The sequence below is a fragment of the Homarus americanus genome, unplaced genomic scaffold (assembly GCF_018991925.1).
Source record: "Homarus americanus isolate GMGI-L3 unplaced genomic scaffold, GMGI_Hamer_2.0 scaffold51476, whole genome shotgun sequence".
NCBI lineage: Eukaryota > Metazoa > Arthropoda > Malacostraca > Decapoda > Nephropidae > Homarus > Homarus americanus.
Window position 1 is genome coordinate 5,628,404 of NW_024736148.1, and position 12,982 is coordinate 5,641,385.

General features: G+C 38.8%; 1 protein-coding gene across 1 annotated transcript in view; it reads right to left on the reverse strand.

Annotated features, from left to right (window-relative positions):
- The window catches only part of LOC121872086 (ras GTPase-activating-like protein IQGAP3), a 123,093-nt gene that overhangs the window by 89,714 nt on the left and 20,397 nt on the right, over positions 1–12,982 (reverse strand). Inside the window, exons 11-14 of the mRNA XM_042374778.1 lie at positions 12,022–12,156; positions 3,106–3,262; positions 2,790–2,929; positions 2,306–2,493 (exon numbers count right to left, since the gene is read on the reverse strand). Of these exons, the coding sequence (XP_042230712.1) occupies positions 2,306–2,493; positions 2,790–2,929; positions 3,106–3,262; positions 12,022–12,156 (620 nt within the window). The remainder of the gene's footprint in view (positions 1–2,305; positions 2,494–2,789; positions 2,930–3,105; positions 3,263–12,021; positions 12,157–12,982) is intronic.

The window sequence follows — 12,982 nt, forward strand, 5'->3', positions numbered from 1 at the left end:
GAGGGGCAGTGAATTAGATAGCAGACGCTCACTATCACTGGCGGATACAGGGGAGGAGGCTGCGGGCCGGCTGCTATGATTGGCCGCCTGCTTCTCTCACCCACGGGACAGAGCTCCTGACAACGCGAAAGCCAAGCCCATACTTTCCTGTCAGCCACAAATCGATGTTACATCCTATTTTCAAAGGGCTTTCAACCTTATTTACAGTCTAGTAAGATCTTATCCACTACCATCATGTAGAGCTTGGCCGAAAATAGTGCTTTCCAACAAAAAACGGGTTTCGCCCGGGTGGTCTGAAAGAACCTTATAATGCGGGGGGCCTCAAATGATAACACTTCCACCCGAGTGGTAATGGACCAGCAGTGTGGTGATAGTGGCTGAAGGGGTGCCATTTAGTATACTGTACAGTAGAACATCAATATAACACGAGATAGGTTCCAAGAGAGGTCGCATTAAACCGAATTTGCACTAAATCGAAGTGTTTGTTTCAATGGAATAATTTAGTTTGGTACTTGAGAGAAACACAAAATACTAAAAATACTGACAGTCTACCCAGATGCACCTCAGCCCATCTCCTAGAATAAACAAAACATTGTTTTTTGTAGTATTATGTTAAAACAAACACTCATAAATCAACACAGCTAAAATTAAGGGATAAAAATGGTCTGTTTACTGGCTGGGAAGATGGGGGGAGGGGAGGTGAGGTGATATGTTTGACAGTTGATGCCAAGGTCTAGTGCTTATTTATTTATCTGTCCTTAAGTTTTTCTCTTATAAAATGTCACTGAACTGACCTGGGAGAATATAATTAACATTGCTGGAATTCTTGTAAGATAGTAATTAGTTTGAATATAAACATGCTATTGTTCACATTAGACATGCAAATTTTAGTTCTAATTAAAAATTTTATTACAAAGGGCACAAATTTTTATGTCTTGTGCAAAATACTGTATATGACATATATATTAAAATTATTCGCTGTCTTGCAAGGATTTCAGCAATGCAAATTATATTCTCCTAACTTTAGTCTGATATTATATATGATAAGGACTTTAGGTCTAAAACACCAAACCCTGGCTGGGAAGATGGAAGGAGGGGGGGGGAGTGACAGTGGCAAGTTTGACAGTTGTGCCGAAGGTCTAGTGAAGTATTTATTTATTTGTTCATTTATGTCCTTAAGATTGAGTTTTTGTTTTTGCTTATAAATGTCACAGAAGTGACCTGGGAGAATTTAATTTACTTTGCTGGAATTTTTATAGATACTGATTAATTTGAATATAAACATGCTATAGTTTGCACTAGACAAAAATTTTAGAAATCATTTATTACATTATTATTTTGAGTACATGTACAGTACAGGTGCTCCCCTACTTCGAATGAGTTACGTTCCTGAGGCTTGTTAGTAAGTCCAACTTTACTCTTGTAGATACCAAACATAATGTAAAAAATTAAAAGATTATGGATATTTAGTTCAGCTATACCCTTTAATACAGCCTTAAAACTTGGCTCACTCTTCTCTTCTTAGACAATGCTTGTCCTATCTGGAATTTTCTTCAAAATAATCCAGTCTCATCCACATTAAACACCTGTTCTGACAGGTAACCTCCCTCAGTGATGATGTTTTTATTTCTGAAAGTTTGTAAGTTGAATATTTTAAGTAGAGGAGCACCTGTACAGCTTTGCCCTTAGGACAGTGTGTGCATGTAAATAGGTAAAAATAAACGAATAAAGTTACATATATTGAGCCAAAAATATTAATTGAAAAACCTTATGGAGACAGAGCTTGGATGGAGGGGGTGGAGCTTTGGCAGGCTAGCGTTTGGTGCGTGTACGACCCATTTCTTGACCTGGGGGGTAGCTAATGATGTAGTAGCTGGCCTCATGGACACAGTGGTCATGGTTGATGCACGTGGTAGAAGGAGATAGTGTCACACAATATGTCCGTTCACTAGAGCATCAGTGTGAGAACTGAGCATGTGGGAGGGTGTGAGAGGGTGGCGGGCAGCCGTGTAGCGTGCCCAGAGAAACATTAGGCGCAAAATTTAAAATATGATGCGCCAGATTGACTCATGCAAAATAGGAAATATTCGCATTAAATTAAAACTTTGTCCTTAATTGTGGGTGTCGCTTTAAATCAACGTTCTACTGTATCAGAGTACATATGGCATTCAAAATGATTTTGTGTGGATGTGTCTTCTTTTATTTCCAGCCAGCCTGTATTACAGCACAAAAATAAATAAGTGGAAGTAAGAAAAACATCATTAAAGTAGAGAAAAATACAACAATTACGAAGACCAAAATTTACCTGAGAACATCAATAATGATAGAATCACCTCCAGCTGCCAAAGCATTGTTCACCCTAGCCATCATCACTGCCATGCTGGACGACTCTTCTGCATGTCTCCGCACCGCATCAACAACCTCTACAATGTCCTCCAGCCACAGTTCTGCTGCATTGTCTCCCAGCATCTCACATTTAGCATCCTTAAGTAGCTGTAAGTAAAAGTGAAAACATACTATGAATGATCTGAAAATGACATACCATGTATGAAAAAATAACCTAATGTTTACAATCTTTCACTTCCATTATATTATTTGAACACAAAATATACCCTTTCTTACTACTGTATGAAAACAAAATGAATTTTGAAACAAATATCATCATCTTTACGTTGCATTCACACCCGTCGGAAAATTATCCCTTCACTTGAGGTTTTTCCTAAAGTTCTTTCACTTACTGCACATACTGTATTGTGTTTGTAATGATACCTACTCTGTATACAGCATACCTTAAGGAGCTGGTAGTAGTGAAGAGAGTCCTTGGCATGCAGAGAGGATAATTTAAGAGCTGGGTGTCTCAGAGCAGCCATTGACCCCTCTACATCACCTCCACCCACAGCTCCATTAACAACTTTTAGTGCTCCAACCTCTAAAAATAAAAATATGTGAAGATGGACGAGTAAATGAAAATATGATGAATAAACTCAATAATTACAGGCATTTAAATATGAATATCTACAGTTTACTTTGTTTATCATGAACTGAGAATAAGTGGAAATGGAGTGAAGTTAGTTGACAAGAATAGCTTAAACAATGAAAACTTACTATTGTTAACCTCCTGCAGCCTCAAATTAACATCATCTACAATTTGTTGGAGGTCAAAGTAAGTGAGGAAGGGACACAACTCATCAGACGATATCTTGGACTGGCGGGCATTGTCCATGGCAGAGCAGTACTCCCGAGCATAGCTTTCTTCCAGGCTCTGAAAAGTTTATCATCAAAGTAACCATTTATTTTTTCACTATGGTGCTGATGGCTGAAATAAGGAGAACACAGGCTCTCCCTCAATTGTTTTCATGTCTTTTCAGATGTGTTGTTCTACAGTAGACCCACAATGTAGCATGATCCACTACTACAATTTTGATATAACTGGCACACTGAGTTAATGCTTGGTCACTGCTTGAATCAGATTTGAAATTACAATATTCAAAGATACTTTTAGACTATTAACTAGTCTTACTATAACTCTAGATAACAGGAATATCCAGTAAAGATGATATGATCTATCCATCTAATGATCTACCCATCTATCTATTTGACTCAGGCAGTGGTTCCCAAACTTTTTTGCACAACCCTTCATTTTACTTATTAACAAATCCTCATCCCCCATTTTTTTAAATAAATTTACTAATTTTTAACCAATTTTACACCTTGTACTAGAATTTATATTACTTTCAACATCAACTAACTTATACTTATTTTATCCATGTACCTCGTGCATATAAAATTATAAAATTTTATTGAATATTTCCCAATACATGAAGAAATAATATTGTAAATATATGTATTTTGTTCAAACCATAAAGCGGTATCTAGCTTTATACCTAGGTATGTAAATGTCTAGCATTAACTCGCCATGCCAAAAATGAACCTAGTATCCTCAGTATGGGTTAAATGAGAACCATTCAGGGTGGAATTCTCAACCCGATACATCTTGCTAGAGTAATGGTGAACTATGTTAGCTAATGGAGCGCTATGCTAGCAGCTCAGCACTGTCAACCCTTCCAGGTGACTTGATGCTCACTCAGGCATCATCGCTCAAGCATGATTAGTTGAAGCGGTACTGTCTGTGCACCCTGATTGGCAACAAAAAAAGGACTTGGTGATCCCTCAAAATATAAATACTCTAAAATGAAGTTAGCTTGATTAAAAAACAAAGTTCATTGAGCTGAGGGATAATTAAGATAAGAGAAGGGTGTAATGATTGTTTATCAGACCATAGCTTACAGCCCAGAGAAGAACAACACATATAACAGTAAGTAGGTTCCCACGTGGTAACCCACATAGGTTGACACACCCTACAGTGACAGTAAGACCTGACACAGAAGAGGTCACAGACAAGGTACTTGAGTTAACCCTGAGATATGACCGTGTTACAACTACAACTGGGCAAACACAGCTGTCCAGGCCTGACCCAGGAGAGGTCAGTCACATTGACCCAGAGTCCTCACAGCCATGCAATTAGCTTAACCCGGCGACATGACCGTGTTAAAGAAACCACACCCAGCCAAGACACACCCGGGTGGTAATAATTAGGAAGCATTACCAAGCGGCGACATGACCACGCACCTGAACAAACACAGCAGTCTAGATCTAACCAGTTTAGTGTTAATTAGGAGAGGTCATCTGCCGGCTCTCCTCAATATAAAGGCCCTGCAGCCCTTCTACGAGCATTACTCTCACATGACTGAAGACAGAAGACGGAGTCACACTTGTCACTAGTCGAGATCGGGAAGGAGACTTCCCTCCCAGCACCGCGTCTCCAGCTAGCAGAATCTCCCAGAGGAGACATAGTCCAGCACTCTCTTCAACAGCACCTGCTGGGCCTCCCTCAGGTCACACATGAGTCATCGTCAGAGCTATCCATAGGGTGAGTTACTTACGCTGGGAAGCGTTTCCATTTCATGTTTATGTCTAGTAACGTAAATATAATGTCCTATTAATATGTCTGTCATTGAGTGAATAATAAATAGTTGTAATGAAAGCGGTGTTTAGAGAAAGATTTCCCCTAAGAACGTATTTACAGTTAAATAACTAACCGGCCACGCTACCAAACTTCCTCACTTTACATTCCTACAACTAAATATTCTATCTATACTTTCTACGAAAAATCCCCCTCATTACAAGGGAGAGGTGTATGATATAGTGAGTTAGTTGTTTATGATTGTCACACTGGTGGCTTATATAACAATAAGAGATATTATATGAAATAACTTAGTAAAATATCAGTTAAGAGTCATATTGATTATGTTTGGGAGAAACTGTTATCTCCCTTGTATTATTATGATGATACAATGTGACTCATAATGTTCCTCCTGGTTTAGATGAGTGATGTGCAACTGGAGGATGAAGGACAGTTGTCTGGACTGCTAGATGATGGAGGAGACCATGTAACTGTTCCTAGGGAACTAGTGTTGAGTGAGGAGCTGCAAGGAATGGAGAGCTCAGGCTCATACACTACATACAAAGATGTGAGTTCAGTAGTAGTAGTTTCACCCAGGACCCAAGGGGACCATACTACATGTAACTATTAAGGATGTAGAGCCACTTGGATTACCAAGTTAGATCCTCATTTGGCTTGCATAATTCATGGCAGCTGTGTCTCAGACAACCTGTTTTCACCATTGGATTAATCAAGTTGCAGGAGATAAGAAGGAATTATCAAAGATCTAATATAAAAATAGATGGAATAAGGCCTTAAAGAGTAAAATTCTAAATGTTAAACAATGGAAAGATCCCAAGTTGGCAGAAAGTTTAGAATTATGGGTGATAGGTAAGAGACTTAACCCCCAGTTAGACTCACCTGCTTCTGCTACGAAAAGGAGGTTATTGGATATTTGAGGCAAGAGCCTCTACCTATTCAGCCCAATTTTAGTGGATTCCAGAATCAGGATGAGGAAGTTGGCACTAATAGTGTTCAGTCACTAGAGCAAGAAGAACCTGTTGAGACTGACTTCATCCTGTCCCCATTTTGGCAATCACTTCCACCTGGGGCAAAAGTGTTGGTTACTATGCGTGGAAACAGACTGCTGTCATCTGTCACGCAGCTGATGGAGAACATTGAGTGTAGGGATGATCCAAACAGGCCCGGGGTAACATTGGTAAGACCTAAGTCTTCTTTGCTTTCAACCATGTCCGAGTCTGTGGATTCCTTATGAAAATATTTCTAAACTTCCTGATCTCCCAGCACTTATAAAGAGACAGTAAGGCCAAGCAACTGTCATAATTCATTGTTTTTAGACGGCGATACTACAATTTCTTGGCCTGATATTTGTCTGAAAATGATCTCTGAAATAGATTAAGTCTGGCCTAATATATTGAAAGATTTAACATTCATTCCCTCAGATAGGAATGCTTTAGTTTTTTTAATTTCCAATGCAATGACAAAAAGAGTTCCTTATATGAACTTCGCAGTATTTGTCAGCTGCAAAATATGCGGACATTAAGCTATGAAATAAATTTGATCCAGTTGCTTCTGCACTGTTGCAGGAAGAGTTCAAATTTAGGAAGTTGGCAGCGGATATTTGGTCTGCAATCATGATGTGTCTGTTATTGACTAAGTTGGTGCTGGACTATGAGGACAGTTCAGAAGTAGACAGATGTTTTGCTGCTGCTATACAAGGGATTCCATATTCCCTGTACAACTCATTTATGGAAATGTTGTTGAAAGCCCTAAAACTAAAAGCCCAGCCAAGGAAGCAAGCCACGAATAATGTTTCAAGTGGTAGTGCTTATTTATTGCTACGTTCTTCCACTCTTTCTCCTGCTTTGTTTTGGGAATGAGCATTAGTTAAGTATAGATCAGCTGTTGAGCAAGCTATTCATATTACTGTCCCCAGGAGTTCTAAGACTTTTTGGAAATTTAAAAGAGGAAGGTCTAACAGGGGAACAGGACCAGCTGCTAGGTTCAGTTATGAACCTAGAGGAAACTTTAGAGTGGTTAACAATTCAAAATGTAGTAAGGGTGGCCGTTTGTTCAGAAGTGGAAGGAGGCCTTATTCCACATCAGTGACCACTCCCTCCCAATAAAGCCAGACAGCTATGTCGTCTAGGGGGTTGGGAAAACAGGTGGACTTCTTCCATATGGGCTTACAAGACAATAAAAGGGGGCCCTCACATGGACTTGATTTAGGCACCCTCCCCTAGTGTTACCAAAAATGGGTCAAAAAGCAACCCCCCTTACTCATAGAATTTGTAACTAAACTGTTAAACAGAGGTGTGATAGAACTGTTGCAGTCAGAGAAGTGTTTCATGTCTCGCCTGTTTTCAGTCCCCAAGAAAGGTAGCAACAATTTAAAAGTGGATCTCGAAGATGCATATATTCACGTGCCTGTTGCTCCCAGGTACAGTAAGTTTCTAGTGTTCGTGGTGGGGGATGTAAATTATCAATTAACAGTGATGCCATTCGGCCTAATAATTGCACCAAAAGTGTTTACAAAACTGGTGAACATTCCCAGGGAGATCCTTGCGAAGGAGGGCATAAGAACTTTTGCTTATCTAGACGATTGACTGACAGTGGAAAACTCTTTCAAAGACTGTCAATGGGCGACACAATGTACACTAGTACTAGTTCAAAATCTAGGATTAAAGATAAACCAGGTCAAATCAATAAGCAGTCAGTCGGTCTACCAGAAGCAAAGGTAACAGATGTGATAAACCAAGTAGAAGTCTTTTGTGTAAAGCAAGAGGTTTCTTGGCACGATTGGGAGAAACTATTGGGTCTGTTGAATTTTGCCACCATAGTAGTTCCTTTGGGCACATTGAGGAAGAAGCAACTAACTCATCTGGGGTCAAAGTTGCTTCACAGAAACATAATATTGCTTCTTCTCTCCCTATTCAGATAAAGATTCATCTGTCATGGTGGACAAATTTGAACAATTTAATTGGTTCATCTCCCTGGGTTCCCCCTCAAACAGACTTGGTCGTTTGTACGGACGTGTTTGAGATAGGATGAGGATACCATTCCTCAAATGGAGAGTTCCGTCAAGGGAAGTGGAGCAACTCCCTTTGAGACAAACACATAAACATAGTCCTATTCTTTTTGTTGGCAAACACAAATTTAAAAAACACGTCATTTCTGTTTGCCATGGACAACAGAGCAGCAGTGTTTTGTCTCAATCATTAAGGCTCAACCAGATCTTGGCCCCTTCTCACACTGTAATAAAAAAAAAAAATCAAAGTTTGTGTAACACACACTTTACCTCAAAGCAACTCACATACCGGAAGTACAAAACAATTGGGCAGATGCGTTGTCCCGTCTCAGACCAGTATCGACGGAAACAGAATGGTCCCTAAAGATATCAAAGTTCAAGAATCTTGTGAGGAGGTTTAGGACTTCACAAATAGATCTCTTTGCCTCACAAAACAATCCCAAGATGCCAACTCTGGAACGATCGAATCTTTTAGGAAATGCTCTACTTATAGATTGGAACCTTTGGAATTCAATCTATCTGTTCCCACCCATGAAAATATTGCCCAAAGTAGTTCACAAACTCAGATCCTTCCAGGGAAAGGTCCTTTTAATTGCACCATATTGGATCCTACAACCGTGGTGACTGGATCTGTTGGATTGGTGCCCGCATCCACTACAATTGCAACAAGGATCTCTAGACCAGGTACTGCACCCTCAGTTCGAGATATCCTTGGCACTTCACGCTTGGAGTTTCTCAAAAGATGTTTAAATAGTGTTAGGTAATTCCATTATAGTTAACCAAGTGATAGCAGGTCATAGGCCCCAAACTTTTATGCAATATGAGAAAGCTTGGAAACTTTTTCAATAATTTATCAAGTTAACGACTCCATTGACATTGTCGGATACAGTGGTGTTAGAATTTTTAGATTTTCTGTTCAGAGTTAAAGGCCTTCAAGGATCTACAATTGCATTTTATAAATCAGCATTGGTTGACTCTGGCATGGGGTTTTAATATTACTTTGAACCCAAGAATTTATCAAATGCTCAGATCATCCTTTTTCATCTAGAGACCCCCTCGGCCTAAGAGAATCCCACCTTGGTCTCTAGATAAAGTTACTAAATTTCTTTTGGGGCGTAATTACAATATAAATCTGAACCGGGATAGATTGCTCCAGAAGGCAGCCTTCCTTCTAGCAATAGCAACAGGTGAGAATCAGTGAACTGATTTCAATTTCTAATAATCCATCATTATTGGTATTTTCTGAGGAAGATGTCACCCTTTTTCCTATGGAGATTCAAAGAAAAAATGAAAGGGAGGATTTTCCAGCTCAACCTATCAGGATAAAATGGCTAATGGATGAGACAAGGTTTCCTCATATATTGTGCCCAGTTAAGATTCTTGAAGAATGGTTAATCAAATTCCCTACTTGAGGCCCCATGTATTCTCATCACAGGATGGTAAGAAATTGTCTCCTAGTCAAATGACAAAATATTTATCTCAGTGAGTCAAGCAGACCCTAGCAAAAATTTTGGGCACATGACACCAGGAAATATGCAGGGTCTGTGGGCTTTCTGTGGCATATGAGCCTCAGTCAGATCAAAGAAGTGGGCTTTTGGAAATCCTCAAAAACCTTTCAAAACCACTATCTTCATCTATCTCTGAAAGATGCTTCACATGTGGTGATTACTGGGGTCCCCTCCCCCACCTAGTTAATCTCCACAACCAGGACCTCCTTCTTCCTCATCGGAGTCAAGTAAGAATCCTAATTGGGATATGTAAATTAACATTTTACCTTCCGGTAAATGTTCCTAATATTAGAAAATATTCCAAAGAGTTTATACAGTGGTCCCTCGGTTAACGAATTACCTTCCATAAGAATATTCAATTTGGTTAACAAACAAAAATTCGGTTAACGAAATTCTTACGAAAATGTTTTGACAAGCTTTGGCTTGCTCACCAGCTGGAAGATTAGTCCGCGAATACAGAAATCAGTTCTAGGGCTTACATTCGTTAAAATTGGAGTAAATATCAATAATTTTCCAAGTTTTATATTAAAATTTTAGTAATTTTAACACTTATTCAACATAATTGCAGTACAGGGAACTAGTTTTTGGTGCGCCCATCAGCCACTTCACTCACCCACCAAGGCGTCAGTTTGTATCTCTGTTTAGGGGAGGAAACATCTTGCTTGTGTGTCTCTTGAACACAGAGTATTTTTATGTTTTTACAGTACAATTATTGGTCATTCTGAAATTTATTTAACATATTGACAATATATAGTGCAGTGCAGTGTTGATTTAAAGAAAATAATCTTGAATTACACCTAGTGAACTTAAAATTTTATGGGTGAAATGACGGCATCAAGCATGTGGTGATTTCTCTTCCACCCCCACTTCCTTCTCTTCTCCCTTCTCCTCCACCCCTACTTCTAATTCCCATCATCATCATCATCAACCAGGAGCCTTCTACATACACACCTCAAAGTAAGTGTACATTACTGCATATTTTTTCATTTTGTATGTAATTTTCGGTGAGCTGGAACCAATTACCCAAAATCCCATTGAAACAATGATTTCGGTTAACGAAATTTTTGTTTAACGAACAACCTTCTGGAACGAATTGTGTTCGTTAACCGAGGGACCACTGTAATTATAATCCGGACCTAAGCTAGCAGAGCCTTATACGCAATGTCACCTCCCTCTCCACCTCCTGCTCGGGTAATCAAAGCTAGACGTCGCATTCTGGATTGAACAAAAAGCCGATTTTTTTTCTAAAAACCAGTTTTGTGATAAAGTCCAGAATGCGACGTCGACATCCGACCCATCTCCACCCCTTGAGAGTTGACATTTGTTTACTGCTCACTCTAGGGCAAGAGATGATGGTAGCAATGCGTGTGATGGAGGGTGTGGGAGGAGGTCTTGAGAATTGCAATTAAATGCCAGGTAGCGACGTGTCCTCCTAATATTACGTATTTAAGTAATTATTAGAGGTTTTAATTGCTTGTATGTTGGCCTGGCGAGTTAATGCTAGGCATTTACATACCTAGGTGTAAAGCTAGACTATACTATGGTCCCTCGGTTAATGAGCACAATCCGTTCTAGAAGGTTGCTCGTTAACCGAAACCATTGTTTCAATGGGTTTTGGGGTAATTGGTTCCAGCTCACCGAAAATTGCCTAAATTCAACAAAAAAGGTAGAAAAGTAAACTTACTTTGAGGTGTGTATGTAGAAGGATCCTGGATGATGATGATGATGAGAATTAGAATGGGGGTGGAGGAGAAGAGAAGGCATTGGGGTGGAAGAGAAGTCACCCCAAGGTGCCATTTCACCCATAAAATTTTAGTTCTCTTGGTGTAATTCAAGATTATGTTCTTTAAATCAACACTGCACTGCATTATATATTGTCAATATGTAGAATAAATTTCAAAATGACCAATAATTTGCTTGGAAACACAGAAAAAAGCATTTAGTTGAAGAGAGTCTCAAGCAAGATGTTACCTCCACTGAAAAAACACAAAGACTGACGCCTGTATGGTGTGTTGGCAGGCTGGATGGCATGTTCATTAATTGTTAAAATTACTAAAAAATTTAATATTAAACTTTTAAAATTATTGAATAATATAAACTTCTTGATATTTACTAAAATGGTAAGGAATTTAAGCCCTAGAATTGATCACTGTACTGGCGGACTAATACTACAGCTGGTGGACCGCGAAATGCAAGCGAAAACATGTTCAGGTCAGCTCGTAAGAAATTCGTTAATCGAGGGATTGCTCGTTAACCGAAGTTAAGAATCTTATGGAATGTAACTCGTTAACCGAGGCGCTCGTTAACCGAGGGACCACTGTATTTAAGAACGCTGTTTTTTAGAAGAAAAAAAAATGGCTGTTCACATGGCTTCACACCCCCCCCAGTTAGGGAAGTACTGTATAATAAAAGGGTTGGTAACCCTCTTAGTCTTGGGGATTCTGTGCTATAACAATATTTTTATGCTACAATGATAATTTTACTTTACTAATACAACTGTGAGCCATTTACTGTAGTCTCACCTGAAGATGTGTGTGGGAGTCAGAGAGATAGTGCCACACCTCAGCCGGGTTGTTAGTATCAAGGGCAGCATTAACCCGTGCTACAGCAGACAGTAGGCGTACTCCTCCTTGAATTTCCTCCAAGCTCAGGTCAGTCTGGAATGGTGCACAAGAAATATATACACACACAATACACAGTGAAATTCAAGAAAACATTATCATCTAAACAACAATGATTTCTTCTCACACTACACACATCCAAGACAAATACATTAATACAGAAGTTCATGAAGAATGGGTCCTGTTAATACACACATAAGTACCCATAAAATCGTCTAGTTTTTTAATTATAATTATCACTAAAAAGAATAAGGGTAGTCTTTAATGCATAATCAGAAATATTACTTACTAGAGGCTGTGTAACAAAAAAAAAAAGTTTTCCTAAAGATATCTGATTTCAGCAGACTTTTCCAGTGCAGATCACAAAGGTTCATGTAATGATATTCCTCACACCTGAAGACATAGAATGCAACCTATCTACAGTATATACATGACTTCAGATAAAAAATAAATAAAAAATTCAAAAATTAAACAGGGATCATAATAACAGTAAAATTATACTTGTCCTTAACTAGATGGCTGAGTTTTGTGCACTAAAATAATGATAAATCAATGTACTATTTTATTCTTTATGTTAAATCAAACAGTGGGTGCATTATACACCTTCTGTTAGAAGAATTGTTCATCATACACACTTTTGTGACTCAGACTTCAAGACACCTCAAAGATACAATACAGTATAACATGGATGGAAAACTAATAACTGATATGTCGACAGAAGATATACTGAAATATAAAATTACTTCCACTGAAAATCTAGGCTGACTGACTTTTGAGACAAATCACAAAGTTATCAATACACTATGAATGTACTAAAAGACAGTACAGTATATTGTTGAGGGAAGGAAATGAGTCTTCAGAG